Raw genomic sequence first — 15,978 nt, forward strand, 5'->3', positions numbered from 1 at the left:
CATCCAAAAATTTAGTTGCTGCCACTGCCTCTGCATTTTTTTGTCTCATGTTGAATTCTTATTCTTTTTTTTTTTTTTTGAAGGATTTATTTATTTATGCATCCAAGAACTGGGGTACAGGCCAGAGGTGCGGGAGGGTGAGAGGATTCACCACAGACAGAGTGGGGAACAGAACAGGCAGATTGACTGAAATACACTGCTGAGAGGAGCAGCCAGGAGAGGTCTGCTGAATCATATGGGTAGCTCCCTGGCCGGGGATCTAACTCATTTTGCAGTGATGCAGACAGCTTCGTAGATTGCATCTTAACCACTTGTGCCACCAGGGAGGCCCTCATGTTGAATTCTTTAAGGGATTTCTTTGAATATTTTGCAACTCCAACCAACCCTGCAATAATTTATAAGCACAGTTAAAGACAAACTAGCCGGCAGTTACAGAAAATCCTAAGCTCTGAGCAGCCCAAGAAGTCACTGACTTATGATGAGGAACATGATGGAATTCTGATGCAAGAACAAAGTGGAACCTTTCCCTCTTCCTTCGTATCAACTTTTCCTCTTCACTTTGTACACAGGTTGTGGTACTTATTATTTTGACCTCAACTAATTCAAGAACTCCACAGAATTCTCCTTTTCTTCCTTTAAAAAAAATGTCATACATCAGTATTTTCATGTGCTTTATATAGTGGCCAGATTTAGTCAAAAGTTCTGTTTGCTTCCTACCTTTGTTTCCTATTTCTAAAGCTTCACAAATTTGCCTGGACTTGAAAAGCATTTATTAAACACCTACCTTCTATTGCTGTGAATTTCAATTTGCCATCTGCATGTGGAATGTCAAAATCTGACACTTATGGGAAACATGTAAAAGAAACTCCAGATGCCAAAAGAAAATGGAACATGATTTCACTCCCATGGCTGTAACTGGTTTCCATATCATTTTGCCTCTAAATACACGTTCATGCCTCTGAGCCTTAGGGCATCACCTGTCAGATATCAGAAATGCCACAGATGCTTCTTTGGGTTGCCTTGACCTTGAAGTATTTGTAAGTCGAGGGCTTTGTAATGTGGCAGCATCTCTTCCTATAATCTCCTTCTGTATTAGTTGCTTTTGCTGTCTAATCCCTGGTTTATCCATATACGTTAGTATGAAATTAGATGACCTCCCAGCCCTTACATCCAATCTTACCAGCCTATCCCAATGACCTTCATTTTCCCTAGATCATTATTTACCACCAGGGCACCTAGCTACTTCACACCCCACTAGTTCCATGAAAGTCTTAATGTCTTTCAAAGACTTGCCAGTAGCAAGTTTTGGGAGCTGTTAATGTGAATTTAGTTTAACTGTAAATTTTAAACTGTAAATTTTCTGCAACAGATTATGATCTAGAATATATTCTGGACTTTTGACGTCTAGCAATGGTAAAGTAACCTGTATTGGATTCATTCTCCTACAGGAACAATTATAGACTCTGGACAAAATAAAGAAAAACAATTGTTTGTTAGCTCTGGAAAGTGAATAAAGCGAGCATAGACTTGAACATGAATATAAGGGTGCATGATCCTTGAAAGAAAGCAGCCACACTCTGTGAAAGCCACACCAGTCGACTTTGCCACTGATGAAGCTCCTCAGTATACATGCAGATTAGAGCTCTGTCAGGAAGCTGCAGTCTTATTGGGCTGAAGCACCAGAGATTACTTTGGAGCCCCCAGAGCAGCTGGATTGGGAACATCCCAGAAAGAAGGTGTCACAGATGGAGAGCCATAAAACATACATACATACGTACATATATATATGTGTGTGTGTGTGTGTGTGTATTCTTGACTGACTTAAATTCTTAAATTCTTGACTGACTCCTGAACTGTGTGTATGCTTTGGGAACAATTGCAAGCAGCTCAGAAGAAACAATAGCAGAAAGGCTGAAATACTTTATAGAGATTTCAGTAGCTACCCAGTACTGGGTATGCAGTTTGGAGTTCAAGTCCCCATAGCTCAAGAGAATTAGTAATTAGCTCAGACTTTCCAGTGAAATCCTGCAGCAACCACATCCCAAGACTAAGAATATAATCAAAAAAGACTTTTATTAGAAAAATCTCTAAAATTACCACCTGAGAAGACCAAAATTTAACTTCCAATAATTTAACTTCCTGCCAGAACAAAACTCAATGCTCCTCAGAGAAAGACAGTAGTATCTGGTGCCTCCCTGGTGGCACAAGGGTTTAAGCATCAGCACTATGAAGCAATTCACAGCTACTGCAGCACGAATTTGATCCCAGCCAGGGATGTGACCCATATGGTACAGCAGACCTCTCCTGTCTCTCCCACTGCTCCCCTCAGCAGTGTATTTCAGTCAGTCTGCCTGTTCTGCTCCCCACTCTGTCTCTGGTGAATCCTTTAACTCCACCCCACACCTCTGGCCTACACCCCAGTTCTCATATGCATAAATAAATAAATCTTAAAAAAATGACAGTAGTATCCAAAGTTGCCTCAGTATATCATTCATAATTTGAATACACAATCAAAGTTTGCTATGCACACATCAAGTAAATCCTAAATCCCCTTGCTTTGATCTTGCTTGCTTCAAACTATGATCAATCTTGATCTGCTAATTATAAATCAGCATTATGGCCTTCAAGATGCATTCCTTGTCATTGGTTCCTACTTTTGACCTATATCAAAAAGCTAGTTGCAGACCAAAGTACATTATGGGAATGAAAAGCATTTAGTCTGTTTCATTCAGCGCTAAGTTGTGCCATCATGCCAGTGATGAGCCAAGAAAATAGAGAAAATTGGATATAAGAAATTAGGTTTTGTTCTGGGCTAATTACACTCTTTTCTTAATTTTCATATTCAGTGACAGATGTTTTCCAAGAAATGGGTCCATGACATCTGGGATCTAGACTTTGGATGCACAAACTTAATGATCCAACAACAACAAAAAAATCTTGAGTTCAAATAAACACTTAAAAGAGCTTCACTTGAAAGGAGAAGATTCTTGAGTGCTTTGACCTAAAATCCTAGGTAAATGTTATGTGATAATATAAAATCAAAATTTTTTCCTGCAGGTAACATCTTCCTTTTTCCTTAAGGAGATGCCAGCAGTTGCCAAGCACTAAAGTGAGGAGAAGGTGCAGCTTGTATTTTGTCAACTGTCAATACTCTTGCTACAACCAGTTTTCTTAGATAGTTATTTCAATATTTCATTCAGTGTATTTCACCTAATATTTTTAGGTGAGTAAGAACTTAACACGTTGGCTTTAAATATATTTGGTCTCTTTGAAGAATCGCATTATTCCCCCACCCCCCCTTAAATAGATTGAACTTTAAAAGATGTGCAGATCAAAGGAAATAATGGTAAGAATCAATGTTACCTGGTGCAGGGAGTGCCAATTATTCTTTCATTTTAGGACTTTCATAGCAGCGCTTCAGTGTAAATAAGAAATGTGCCCCATTCTACTTGCCATAACCATAGAAGATGCTGCTAATGGGTCTTGATGCTCTGCCACACTTAGCCCCATCCAAGACTCATTCTCAGTCAGTCATTACCAGTCAACTGATGAAAATATGAGATGGGTTCTATTTTCTATCCCTGAAACTGATGGTCATGAACTAACAGCATGGAGAAAGAAAATGAACAGATTTTGAAAGGGGCAGCAAAGGAAAAACTTAACTGTGTTCCTCATCAAATACTTCTGTTGTTGCCCATTCACCTGTGGACCAATAAATACCACACTAAAGGTTACTTCTAGCTCTGAAATTTCACGAGATAACATTTTTTTAAATCACTAATTTTGAAGCCTTGAATCATTTAGCACACACATTTTATCTTCTATAAAATAAATGCATAAAAAGTGAAATTTTTCAAAGTAGTTTCAAAGAGAACTGCTTTAATTGCATTTTTTTCTAAAAAAGTTTTTCGGGCCGCCTCATCTTTCTCAAGGGTGCTGAGGAGGAGTGGACATTCCTTCTAACCATTGTGTGTCCTCTTAATATGCTGTCCAGTGGGTGTCTGCACATATGAGTATGTTGGTCTGAATTTCTCTGAATCAATAAGCAGACATGAGAGCATGAAAGATGCAGCACCGGAGTCAGACCTCAGCTTGTACATCCAAACCTTCTGTCTTTGATGTTGACACCAAGGGACAGTTTGAAGAACAGAGCAGTCCAAAAAGGGCATAAAGTTCTGAATACCACAACACTATTTACTATAAATATTTCATTTCCTTTAATGAGAATTCATTACTGACATAGCCATGGTAATCCCACATGAGCAACAAATGCAAGTTGTAAGCTCTTGCCCATGCAAATAGGTCTCCTATTTGCAGCCATGTTTGTGGCCTCAGAATACTCCATTATTCATGGGATTGCTGTATTTTCTACAGTAGCTGCTGGCACAGAGACATGAGCAGTACTGATGCCATGACTTTCTATTATTGATAAAGAAATATGTTTCCAGTTCATCAAATTACATGTCAGTGCCCTGCCAGGCCAAAAGTCTACGTAACTAATGATTGGGGTTCTTTAGTTGCAAAGAATGTCTGTTCCCTTCCAGGAGAAAAACTTGTGGGATGATTGTTTTAAAATCTCCTGCCAATATGAACATGAGAAAAAGAGCTCTGAAGTGGAAGTCAAGGAGTTTCTCAGGGGTGTTGAATCAACTTCAGCACCAAGAAAAAGGGGTAAAGACAGTCTCCTATTCTGCATTCAGGAGCGAGATGGTCCCAGCTGCTCTCAAAGATATAAAATGCACCATTTCTGTGTAAATGCATGGAAATAAGGCCATTAAAGATTGCTGCCATTATTGGGGGGAAATTCACCTGAATATGGAGGAGTCCTCCTTTGCAAAAAATAATCTTTGTTGAAATGTAGGAGTGCACAAATGCAAAATTCTTAGGTCCCCTGGGTCTTAATATGGGCTTGCCAGAAGTAGACCCTGAGGCATACTCAAGTACAAGTTTATTTAGGAGATGATCCCAGATAAAGGTGTCAGGAAATGAGACAGGGAAGGGAGGGCAGCCAATCAATGGAATGTTATAAAGCCAGTTGTCACCAAGCTTAATTCTCCGGAGAACTCTAGTGAACAGTGTGAAGTGCCTCTGAATGATCTCATCTAAGTGGTGGGGGAGCAGAGATAGATGTATCTATCCACCTTCCATCAGAACGTGGTTGAGGGCTTCTCCTATGGGGAGGTGCTATATTAACCCTCCAGCATTTCCAGCCAATAGCATCTGGGCAGAGCACCTTTCCCAGCTTTGGAGAAACCCCCAGGAGAGGAGATGCAAGTGCTGGGAGTTGCTTAGCATAAAAGTGGTAGGACCCTAGGAATGTGGACAGAACATTGATATCTTGGGGAACACTCCTTGTCCATATTTCTCCCTCTTCATTTTTTGATACAGTAAAAGGAGCTACAGTTTGCTAATTACCCAGTTATAGGTACAACATCTCTCATAACCATCAGCACTAGTAGTCCTCATAATAACCATTATTATTTTCATTTTCCTTTTTTGTGCTATGAGAAATAAAGACTGGAAGAGGTTAAGAAGTTTTCCCAAGGTCAAAGACTCTGGGCTGTTGAAGAAGGGCGTTAAGTCAAGGTCTTAGGGCTCTTGTAAACATGGGTTTTTGTATGCAAATGTCAACCCATGAGAATTTAGCTGAAGTAACCTTTCTCAGTAAGTGTGACTGGTGATATCTGTTTGGTTGATAGTTTGATTTGTCCTGTGTGGAGGCTGCTGATTATCATGACCAATGTTTCACATAGGTCCCCCTTCACAAGACATGCTGTTCATCATCTTTTTGTATGTGCCAACCCTTTTGAACCTAGAACTTTCTTTCTGACTTTTATAGAGAAGGACTTGTGCCTTTATAAGTCCAGAATAAAAGGCCTGTTTGTCCTTCCCATATAGGACACGCTAAAAAGTCAGACTCCAGTTATGATCTCAGCCTTTCCACTAACATCTGTGTGAAGTTGGATTGCTTGCTTTCCTTCCTTGTGCCTTAGTTTATTTCATATGTTGGGGATAATGCTTCCTATCCTATCATATAGAAGCAATGAAAAAGTGATAAATAGATACTTGTAGTATGTAATGAAGATGTGTTACATTCTATTCACTTAAATTATTGGGATGATTTTAAGGACAGTTGAGGGCTCCCTGCCTAACCTTTTGTCCAGTTAACTGTAAACTCCTCAGTAATCAAGACTGTGTGTCTGATGTATTTTTTGTATTTTGATGTAACCTTTATTGATGACAGTGTAACCAACACATGGTAAAGGCTCTGTGTGTACTTTTTTGCACATCACTGATTTGTTAATAAATTTTCCACTGTTACTGAAACATGGTCCTTAAGACCAGACACAGATTTCAAAGACAGACTCACAGCAGGCTGCAGTTCTGAGGACACCCTGTGCCCTTCCCCTGTGGCTTGCTTAACCACAGTTAGCATAAGAGGAAGGCACTGAAATGTCTGTAAAGCGTTTCCAGAGACTAAATATATAGAATATGAAGTGGTGAATATACCTAACTTTGCAGTTTCTTTTTCTGGAAAATTTTGTTCAGGGTCTTCACTTAGGACAGATGTCTTCATTTGATTAGCAAACACTCATTAAGCAACTACTCTGTGCCAGGCAGTTTTCTAGGCATGGGGGATATAGAGAAAAATAAGTATCTGTGTAACCTTATCTGCCCTCCCTCGGTCTAGTGGAGAAGACAGAAGAAACCAAAAATCGTGGTGAGACGAGAGTTTATGTGTGAAATGCTTTAGGAATGCCAAGAACCATATCAGCTATCACATTATTCAGGATGAGCTCAGATATGCTGAGTAACAAATAGTCCCCAAATCTCAGTAGCTAAGAGGAATAAGAATGTTAACTTTCACTCCTGCTACATCTACAAAAAGTATACATCAGGAGTGAGATTCATCAGTTACACAGGGACCCAGGCTGATGAAGATTCATCTTGACATAGTTCCATGAATGTTTAGACACAACAAGAAAAGGCAAGGTGGTGAATCAGGCACTGGCTCATGAAGTCTGCTCAGATGCGGGACGTGTTTTTTTGTTCACATTTCACCAGTCAAAGCAAACTTTGTGAACCCACCTACCCTTGAAGGGGACCCAAAATGTACTCTTTCCAAGTCTCTGGATCATGGGGGAATGGAATATTTGTGAACAACCCAAAGAGCGGCCAGAGTTAGAATCCAGTTGGTGGGAGGTTGAATGCACTGTCCCTCCCAATTTCATTTCTCAGCCAATAATTCTCTCTTGTATTTATACAAAAATCATCTCCTGGGAAGAGATGACCCTCTTAGTTCATTCACACTTGTATTCACATGGAATTTATTATTTTCTTTCATGGGCTCTGGCCTGGTAAGCATTCATAGAGGAACACATTGCAGGACTCCTGTCCTCTGGGGGCACCCATGGAGTTGAGTCCAAGGTTATCCAGGAAATAAATGAGTGCAGTTTGGTTGGAAAACCATTTGCTGGGATTCATCCACAGGGTGACAGAAAGGCAGGAAGACTCCCCGGGAAGCTGATTGTTACCACTCTAGGCAGACAGGGTTTCCCCACCTTCATGCCAGGGGGAGAGGAAACAGCAGGCTTTTTGGAGGGAGCACTGGAGCAGGTAGGAATGTCTAAAATAGAAGCATGAAGTCACCCATCACTGCAGGAGAGGAGTTGGCTAGGACCCCAGATTGGGCAACCCAACCCCTAGGAGGTCACTCAATCAAGATGCACATGGTATTTTGTCATGAAAAGGCCGAAGGGGAGGAGAGACCAGACCAAGATCTGGTTGTTTCAGTGGCCCAGATTCCTTTCACTCGGGCTCAGCTTTGCTAGGGATCCAGGCTTTGGGGTCTGTGTGGACCTTCATCTTGGACTGCTCCAGTTGCTCAATATGTGATTGATTAGTATATCTAAAGATGCCATGAATGTCCCCATGCATTTTTTTTCCCAACCAAACAAAAAACTCTCCATCCCCTTCAAACCTCCGTTTAGACTCATCAAATTCAGGCCTCAGGAAAGCAGCCAGGACAGAGAAGCAGGGGCGCTGATTGCTGTTGCCTTGGTAAGGGCAATCCACTCCGTTCAGGGCTCTGTGGTTTCTATGGGAACAGCACTGCTTGCCTCTGCTGGCCCCTGGGGCTGGCAAGAGGTATTAAAAGAAAAATTGGAGAAGAGGAAGAGAGGAGCAGACTTTGAGGATTTGGGCTATGTTTGAGGGGAACCCTCAGGCAGACGTGTAGCTGTCCCCAGAATGCCACATGGGCCATGTGGCCCCAAACTCCTGAATGTGGGAAGCACTTACCTAGAAGCACAGGCATTCATGCTGCTCCCTTGAACTAACCACCATCCTGGAGAAACAGATGCCACCACTAAGTGGGCAGGAGTAGGTCATAGATGGATTTCAGCCCCAATACCAGAAAGGAATGAGTCAGCAAGATGCCCTTGCTGGCCTGGCATCTCATCATGTTTAGTCATGAAGAACAGGGATAGGAGCCCAGGAAGCATGGGGGAAATAGTTCCCCTACTCTGCCTGCACTCTTTACAGCAGCCCTGCCAGCTGCCATCCACACCCCACTCTACGGATGAGAGGTGGGGAGTGATGGAAGTAGGACCTGAACCCGATCCCTCCCTGTGCAAAATCTCACCAGTAGCCAAAGGAAAATGTTGTGACCCCAGGGGTGGGGGTGCTTCTTCATTCACACCTCTGCTATGAACAGCCCTTGTTCTTTTGGAGTTGGCTGTGAGGAAGCACATCCACACAGGGGACGGCCTGGGTGGTGTTGCACCACCATCAGCACTGAGCAGAGCCTCTCGGTCCAGCACAGTGCACTGCACCACCCTGTCTCCACCACCCTTTCCTTGTGGAGCTGTGGCTACTCTGGAAACGTCATTCCCCACTAGTGCTTGTAGCCCTAGAGTCTAGGTTGGCAAGTGGGGATTGTCTCGTTTTCGAGGAAGCACACTCCCCTGCACTGACAGATTTTTTCTTGACCTGCCAGGACAGCTGGGCGGCACTGACTTGCTCCCTCCTAGGGTAGCCTCCAGGGACTGCGCCCTTCAGAATCTGCACCCCACTGACACTTCTTACACTTCTACTGTGTACGATGGAGTGCCCTGTGGGGGACTAGAAGGATCACCAAAGAGGGCTCTCAGGCCACTTTTCAGATGGCCAGTAGGCAAATTGAGTCCTGGAGAGATGAATTGGCAGCCACCAAAGGCCACCCTGTGGGAGTGCTGGGATTGAGACCCACATTTCCAGATTCCACTTGAGGACCCTTTCTTAACCCCAGGCTGGCTGATCCCTGGCTTAGGAAGATGAAACACAATTATACCAAACTGCTATAAACCACAGCAACCTGCAATAACATGTATTGGCTGTGTGTCTAGCGCTTGAGCATGGACTGACTAAGATCAGTCATAAGCATTCAGTCCCCCCAAAATGAAGCTGCCGCCACAGTGCATCTCCAGTAATAGGACTGTTCCTGAATCACGTTTTCTGCGACCTGGGTCAGCTGGTAATGTCCTTTGCAAATGAGTCAGAGAATATGTAACATGGTGAAATTGGTGCTTAATTAAGAACATGTTACAATGCAGCCAACTCTGCTGCAGATCTTAATCATTTGGCCCTGCCACGCTGAACTCAGAATGCAAACCCCGACAACACTTTACCCTGAACATTAAGCCTAGGCACAGGGCCTCCCTCTGCTACCTCCAGCCCATGGCTTCTGATACACGCCACTGTCGATTATGCATGTACTAGTGATTATCTCACTTTCCTACTCATGAAAACATGCAGAACCTCCTCTCATTCAGTTCTTTCACAGAGGAAGCTTGGAAGATCACAGGGATGGGGTCTCAGGCTGTAGTGGACACTGGACACCACCACACCAGTCATGATGGGGATGGTTTCTTGATGCATTTGTGCCTGGTCTCCTGGACCAGGATCACACTTGTTGTGTGTTGTGCAAGGCTAAGAAGATGTGATAAGGGGTGTGTGCCTTTGGCACAGGCTTTGGGTGGATATCTGGACAGAGCCCCAATTCCTGACTCTGGCATGGGCAACTCTGGGGCTTCTACGCCTGCTCCTAGGGCCCCAGCAAGTCAGAGCCTGCACAGCGGTCCCTTGTGTATGTGTCCAGGACTTTGGGCAGCACCTCAACCCTTCCTGAGCCAGAATGGACCTTATGAGTCCAACTCAAAATAGGGGTGAACCCTAGCCATCTCCAGGGTTGGTTGGATATTGAGATTTCTGCCTTTCTCTACAGAATGCAAAGTCTGGTGGGATCCATTTATCCAGTCTTTCCTCTCACCCACTTGCTATTTTTTCAGTGCCAAGGGGATTTAAAATCTTAATGCCTAGATTCAAAAATGTAAGTGTGCCACTTGAAATAGCCATGGTGCCCTTGAAATAGCCATACCACTGCAGGCCTTGGGTGGACCCTGCCGCAGGGGGCGGGAGGACGTCCTGCCTGCAGGGGGCGGGAGGACGTCCTGCAGATGCAGACTGATGCTTGAGTGCTGCAGTCTTCACTCCCACCATGGGTTGCCCTCAGCCACATTTTTGTTCAAAGCCATATTACTCCATGTAGGCGGCCCCAGACAGAAAGTAAAGTGGTATCTTGACTTGCACTTATAGTGAGAGAACGTACCTCAAGATTCCTCCCCATTTCCTCCTCTGAGCCCCACTGATGATGGAGCGTCACCTGAGTGGTGCCCACATGTGAGTGTTTTATGGGATGCCCATCATGGAGCAGACTGGTTTCAGTTTCTGAAGGTGATCATATATGAACTTGGCTCTGGGAGTGGGAGGGAAATAGGCTGGTCATGTTTATTCCCTGCCCTGGCCTGGGCTGCAAAGCTCTGACAGCTACATGGAGAAATTCAAAGAAAAAAAAAAAATAGCCTACCTGTTTTCCTCCTAACTGTGGTGTCAGAGTTTAGATTGGATCAGACTCCCTGCTTGGAGGAAGTCAAAGAAGGAAGTGGTCACTGGCAGAATAAGATTACAAAAAAGATGTCAGGAGCTGGGGCACAGCAGTAAGGGTCACTGACCTGGATTTGCAGGGTGTGTGGGCTTGCTCTGAAGATTTCCAACTGTACATCTTTGGCAATGGTGTATGATCCTTCTGGCTCCTTGTTTTTTCATTACAACATGGGAATAACAGCATTCATGAGGATGAAAAGGGACAGTGGGTGCAAAATGTAAGGCACCATGCCTGCTGGGAGCAGGTGCTCAATAAATGTCACATTGCACAAGTTCATAGTGGCCCCTCCTGCCCACCAGAATCTTCTCTCAACCCATTCTAAGACCATCCCAGCCCTACCTCCCAAGGATACTGACATTCCTATAAATCAAAGGGAACATCATAATGAAGGGCAAAGATTGGACAGTGGTGGTTACATTTTCAGAATCAAAGGTTTGGACCCAAATCTGAACAAGTCTTGGTGGCCATGAGAAATGGTGAGTGCTGGAAAATTTGGGGCTCAGATGCCCACAAGATGTGGGGAACAGGTCTGTCCTGCAGGGTTCCTTCCTCTTCTTTCCTTGGACAACTCCCCATAGCAGCATCAGCTTAGAAAGACACTTGGGGAGATCATGAGACATCATTGTCTTTCCTTGTCTCCCTCCACTGCATCACATAAAGGGCCATGTAAGACTCTCGTGCCATTAACGAGCATGCACAGCTGAGCCATGTTTTGTACATTAGACATATACTTGGTCCCCAATATCCTGTGACTCTCACCAAGGCCTGTCCTGCATCTTTATCCAGTGCCCCCCTGAAAATAGAACATGGAACCTGTTCAAGGAGTAGTCAAAGGCCTGGTCTCAGGCAAACCCATTGGCCAATGAGCTGTGACCCTGAGCACGTTCTATGCAGTGCTAAGTGTTCACTTACTTGCTCATTAATGCCACCATCTTTGACTTGTTTCCCTCCCTGGTTTCAGAAGTCACCTCTCAAATGAACTCTATATCTCCAAGTCCTATCTAAGGGTCTTCTTTGGGGGAACGCCAAACAAAACAAGAGGTAAGCAGGTATCATCTTGTATACTCTCCTCATTCACTGGTGAAGGTTTCACTGAGTGTTCCTGGAGAAAGACTTGGAGAACTCACAGAGCTCTGGGGGAAAGGCTACTCCCCACTGGTACAGCTGTCGAGCTGGGGCTGAGGAGGTATTCTTGGTGCATTGCTGCCTGCAGAGCTTGGCCTGATGCATCCTATGTCGTCTAGAGAAGAGAGCGGAGGATTCCTCTTGGAGGGACCACAGGCGGCCTCATAAAGGCCCAGGCCATGAAGGCTGATTGGATTTTATGAGGCAGAGAGAGGGGGCACAGTTGGGGGTGAGGACATATTCCAGGCTGATGGTACAATCTGTGCAGATAAACAAAGATATAAAGGGAGAGAGAGAGAGAAAGTAAGGTGTGTTCAGGGGGCTGGCGAATATCCTGCCTGGTGAGAATATGGGAGCACACGCAGCCACACCACTGGCTCCCACCCTCTCGCACAAGCCCGGGGCCCAGCAGCCGCTCAACTAGTGATTGTCTGAATAATGAACAGATGAAAGTATAAAAAAGAGAGGGAAGAAAGATCTAGCAGGGCAGAGTGAGGGCCAGTTTGGGACTGCCCATGTACAAACTTGGGCTTGCAACTGATATCATGGAAGATTTGGGGGCAGGAAGAGGAGGGCAAGCGGCCTGTGGCTGATAGTCCAGTTTAGCAGCAAATGTGGCCCAAGACCCCATGTCAGAACAGGTGCTCTGGGGAAGCAAAGGAAGAAAATGAGGGCGGTTTGGAGCAGGAGGCTTAACCTGGTGCCATAGACCCCTTGTAATCCAGTGAAGCACACAAACTCTACTCAGAAAAAAGGTTTGCAGAGCATCCAGTAAAATATATAAGGATGAAAGGAACCTTCTCACATTGAAATGAAGTTGTCAAATTATTAGAAAATAATTTGTGTGATAATGAATTTGTGTTGTTTCCTCCTTGACACTTTAAGTCACAGTGGTGCTCTTAAAGCCACCCTCATGACAAGGTGATGAGAGCTGCAGGTGTGATATAGTGTAATGTATCTTGAAAAGATCGACTGGAAAGACAGACCCAGATGCTCCCAACACTGCTGTGCTTTGTTGCCTGCCTTCTTACCCAAAAGAAACACTAAATTCCAGTTAGAGAATGTCAATGTAAAGGTGTAATTTTTTTCAGCCAATTCATGGACCCCATATTAAAAAAAAAAAAAAAAAAACAGGACAGTTTCCAGACCTCCAACACTGAAAAAATGTTGTCATCAGTACTGAGCTGGATTTTTTTCTCCCTCTTTAGCCCTGAATGAATTCCCCAATGACATCTTCACCAATGAGGACAGAAGACAGGGAGCGGTGGTTCTCCATGTGCTCTGTGTAAGTACCCCTCTCGTGAATCTCCCAGAAACATCTGGAGGGGAGGCCTGGCTGGTGAGTGGTTGGCAGGTGGGCTGAGAGGTGCCCCCAAAGATGTCTTCCCTTCCTCCTGTTCACACACCTGTGGGCATCCTCTGAACCCTATAGGGGGCAATCTCCAAAAGATGCCTGTGTGTATTCTTTCTTTGATATTAGTGCTTAAAGCTCATGCTCCAAGGTCAAACTGACTTGCTCTTCCCTTTTTAACCTTGTTCCCTTGCTGCTCAAATGCCACCTTCTGGGGAGCTCTTTCCTAACCAACCTTTCCAAAATGCCAATGTCTGCTTACCTGGCTCTGTTTTTTTTCCTATACTCTGGATCACTCTCTGACATAGAATATAGTTTATTTGCTTACTGTCCTTCAGTTCCACTCATCCATAAGCCCCATGAGAATAGGGGCTTTGTTTTGTGCATCACCTATTCTGTCACATGGTATGGACAAAGTATTTGTTAAATTATTGGATTCAATGGAATAGCAATTAACATTGTGTCTGACATATAGCAGGTGGCCGATAAAAGTCTTTTCCCTCCCCTCTGGCTCTTAATGCCCACCAGTGCCCCAGCACCTGCTTCTGTAGACCCTGTGGATGGAAGGCTTTTGATTTGCCTTGCCCCCATGTGGAGAGTGGGGAGGATGTGTGTGTGTGAAGCTGTATCTAAGGAGAGGCTGCTGATCTGGACAGGCCCAGGCCAAATTCTGGACTAGGTACCTCACTGCACTTTCCCGTCTCTGTTGGCATTCACTCTCCTCCAGAATGCTCTTCATTCCATTCCAGTTATGTATTACTGCAAAGCAAACTCCCCAGGGCTACATACCCAGTAAACACTTTAGGTAGCTCAAGCAAGGTCAGCAGGTCACAGAGGAAAGGCTGCACCGTAGGGTCTGGGACCTGAAATGAGATGATTTGGAGTGCTGGCGCTGGAGGACCCTTCAACTGGGCTCCTCCACTCCGATGTCAGGTGTCCAGATGGGATGCCCAGAGGACTGGCTCAATTGTGATTGTGTGGCCTCCCTAGTGTGAACTCCACATGGCAATTCAGGAATTTCAGTGAACAAAGAGGAAAGCCCAGAAGTGTAATTTCCAGTCCCCGAAGTCATATGCATCATTTCCACTGGATTCCTCTTACTCAGGAGAAGACCGAGACTTTCTTTTTCAGTCTTCACTGGGAGTCAGTCAGTAGGCGCACCCTGAGCTCTGGTGGCAGGCCAAACATAGCTTTGGACTCCACTTCTGCATCCTTGCTCTGTGTGTGGCATCTGATAATCCATTTTGCTGGATCCATTTCCTCCCCAGGGAAATCAACTAACTCTTTAAATCTTTCCCTACTTTCCACCCCAATACCGTGGAACCCCTCCTTGGCAAAAAGATATGAAAAATCCCTTTTCAGCAAAGACATTTTCTAAAAATAACAAATGATAAAGTAGGTTCTTTGCCACCCTTCAGGAATGCTGCAGGCACGGAACACTGATATGTATGCCAGCTGCCACCTTCGGCACCAAAGAGGCTCCCCTGTTGCAAAGCTGAGGAGACCCAGACACTGTGTTGGATCCAGAATACTCTGTAGCCATTAGCACCCTGGTGCCTTGATAGCTGAGAGATGAGATTTCCAGCCTCAGCCCAAAAAGTGTGAGCTTTCATCTTCCCAAGGTGGCAGTGCCACCTGCACTGACAGAGCCCTGCAGTGAATTGCCACCTCCACCTCCCCTCAGAGTCCTCCAAATCAGTTGATGTTCAAAGGGATACATTTGCCTTCTTCTTCATGAGTCCAGGCTATCCCCAGACTTCTGTTTGTGGTAGATCTTTGCCATGTGGGCATTGGAGGCACAGGCAGGGACATAAGCCTACAGCTTAGCACTTTGTCATCATTGGTATCTAATTCCACATCAGCCCCTGCCCTGGGCCCTACTGTAGAAACCACAAAGCGAGGTGTCCAGGAGCCAAGGTCTACCCTTTGGGATCATGCTTCAGACACATGGAACTTCAAAATACTCTGCCCAAATATCTTGTGCTATTGCCAAGACCTGTGCAGGCCTTCTTCCCAGTTCCTACTCTTAAAGGCAAACTTGACCTTGCTGCCTTGGACATCCACATTCATGCATGTACCCAGACTCACACAATAGGTAATCACCTCTTCTACTTGGCCATGTGAACTTGTTGTGCCTTCCTCAAAGTCAAGGACCAAATCTTACATTATCAGACCCAGGAGAATATAAGTTCCCCAGTAGGATGCAAACCTCATGGGGGAAGCCCTTTGCACAAAGTCTGGTTTGTTGACCATAAAAAGCTGCTCCATCCCTATCTGTTCAGTGCAGGAATATGCGATTCCCTTTGTCTCCTGTACATGTAGGATGCTCAGGAACTGGTAGGTGAATGTTGTTAGTTGCAAGAAAAACTGCTGCCAGGACTGACCTGTATATATCAGGGCCAGCATAAACACATGAATGCTTGAGTCAGTGCTACAGAGCCCTAAGCAGTTTCCTGTAGTAGCCCATCTAGAAAGCACATCTGAGGCTCTGCAGTCACCTAATTAGGGCTGGACCCTC

General features: G+C 44.7%; 1 protein-coding gene across 1 annotated transcript in view; it reads left to right on the forward strand.

Moving 5' to 3' along the window:
* SLC24A3 (solute carrier family 24 member 3) overlaps positions 1-15,978 on the forward strand; it is a gene marked incomplete at its 3' end in the record, with an annotated part of 433,413 nt that overhangs the window by 190,149 nt on the left and 227,286 nt on the right. The window contains exon 2 of the mRNA XM_084247026.1: positions 13,318-13,394. Within this exon, the coding sequence (XP_084103152.1) occupies positions 13,318-13,394 (77 nt within the window). The remainder of the gene's footprint in view (positions 1-13,317; positions 13,395-15,978) is intronic.

The sequence above is a fragment of the Talpa europaea genome (assembly GCF_964194135.1).
Source record: "Talpa europaea genome assembly, chromosome: 11".
Taxonomy (NCBI): Eukaryota; Metazoa; Chordata; class Mammalia; order Eulipotyphla; family Talpidae; genus Talpa; species Talpa europaea.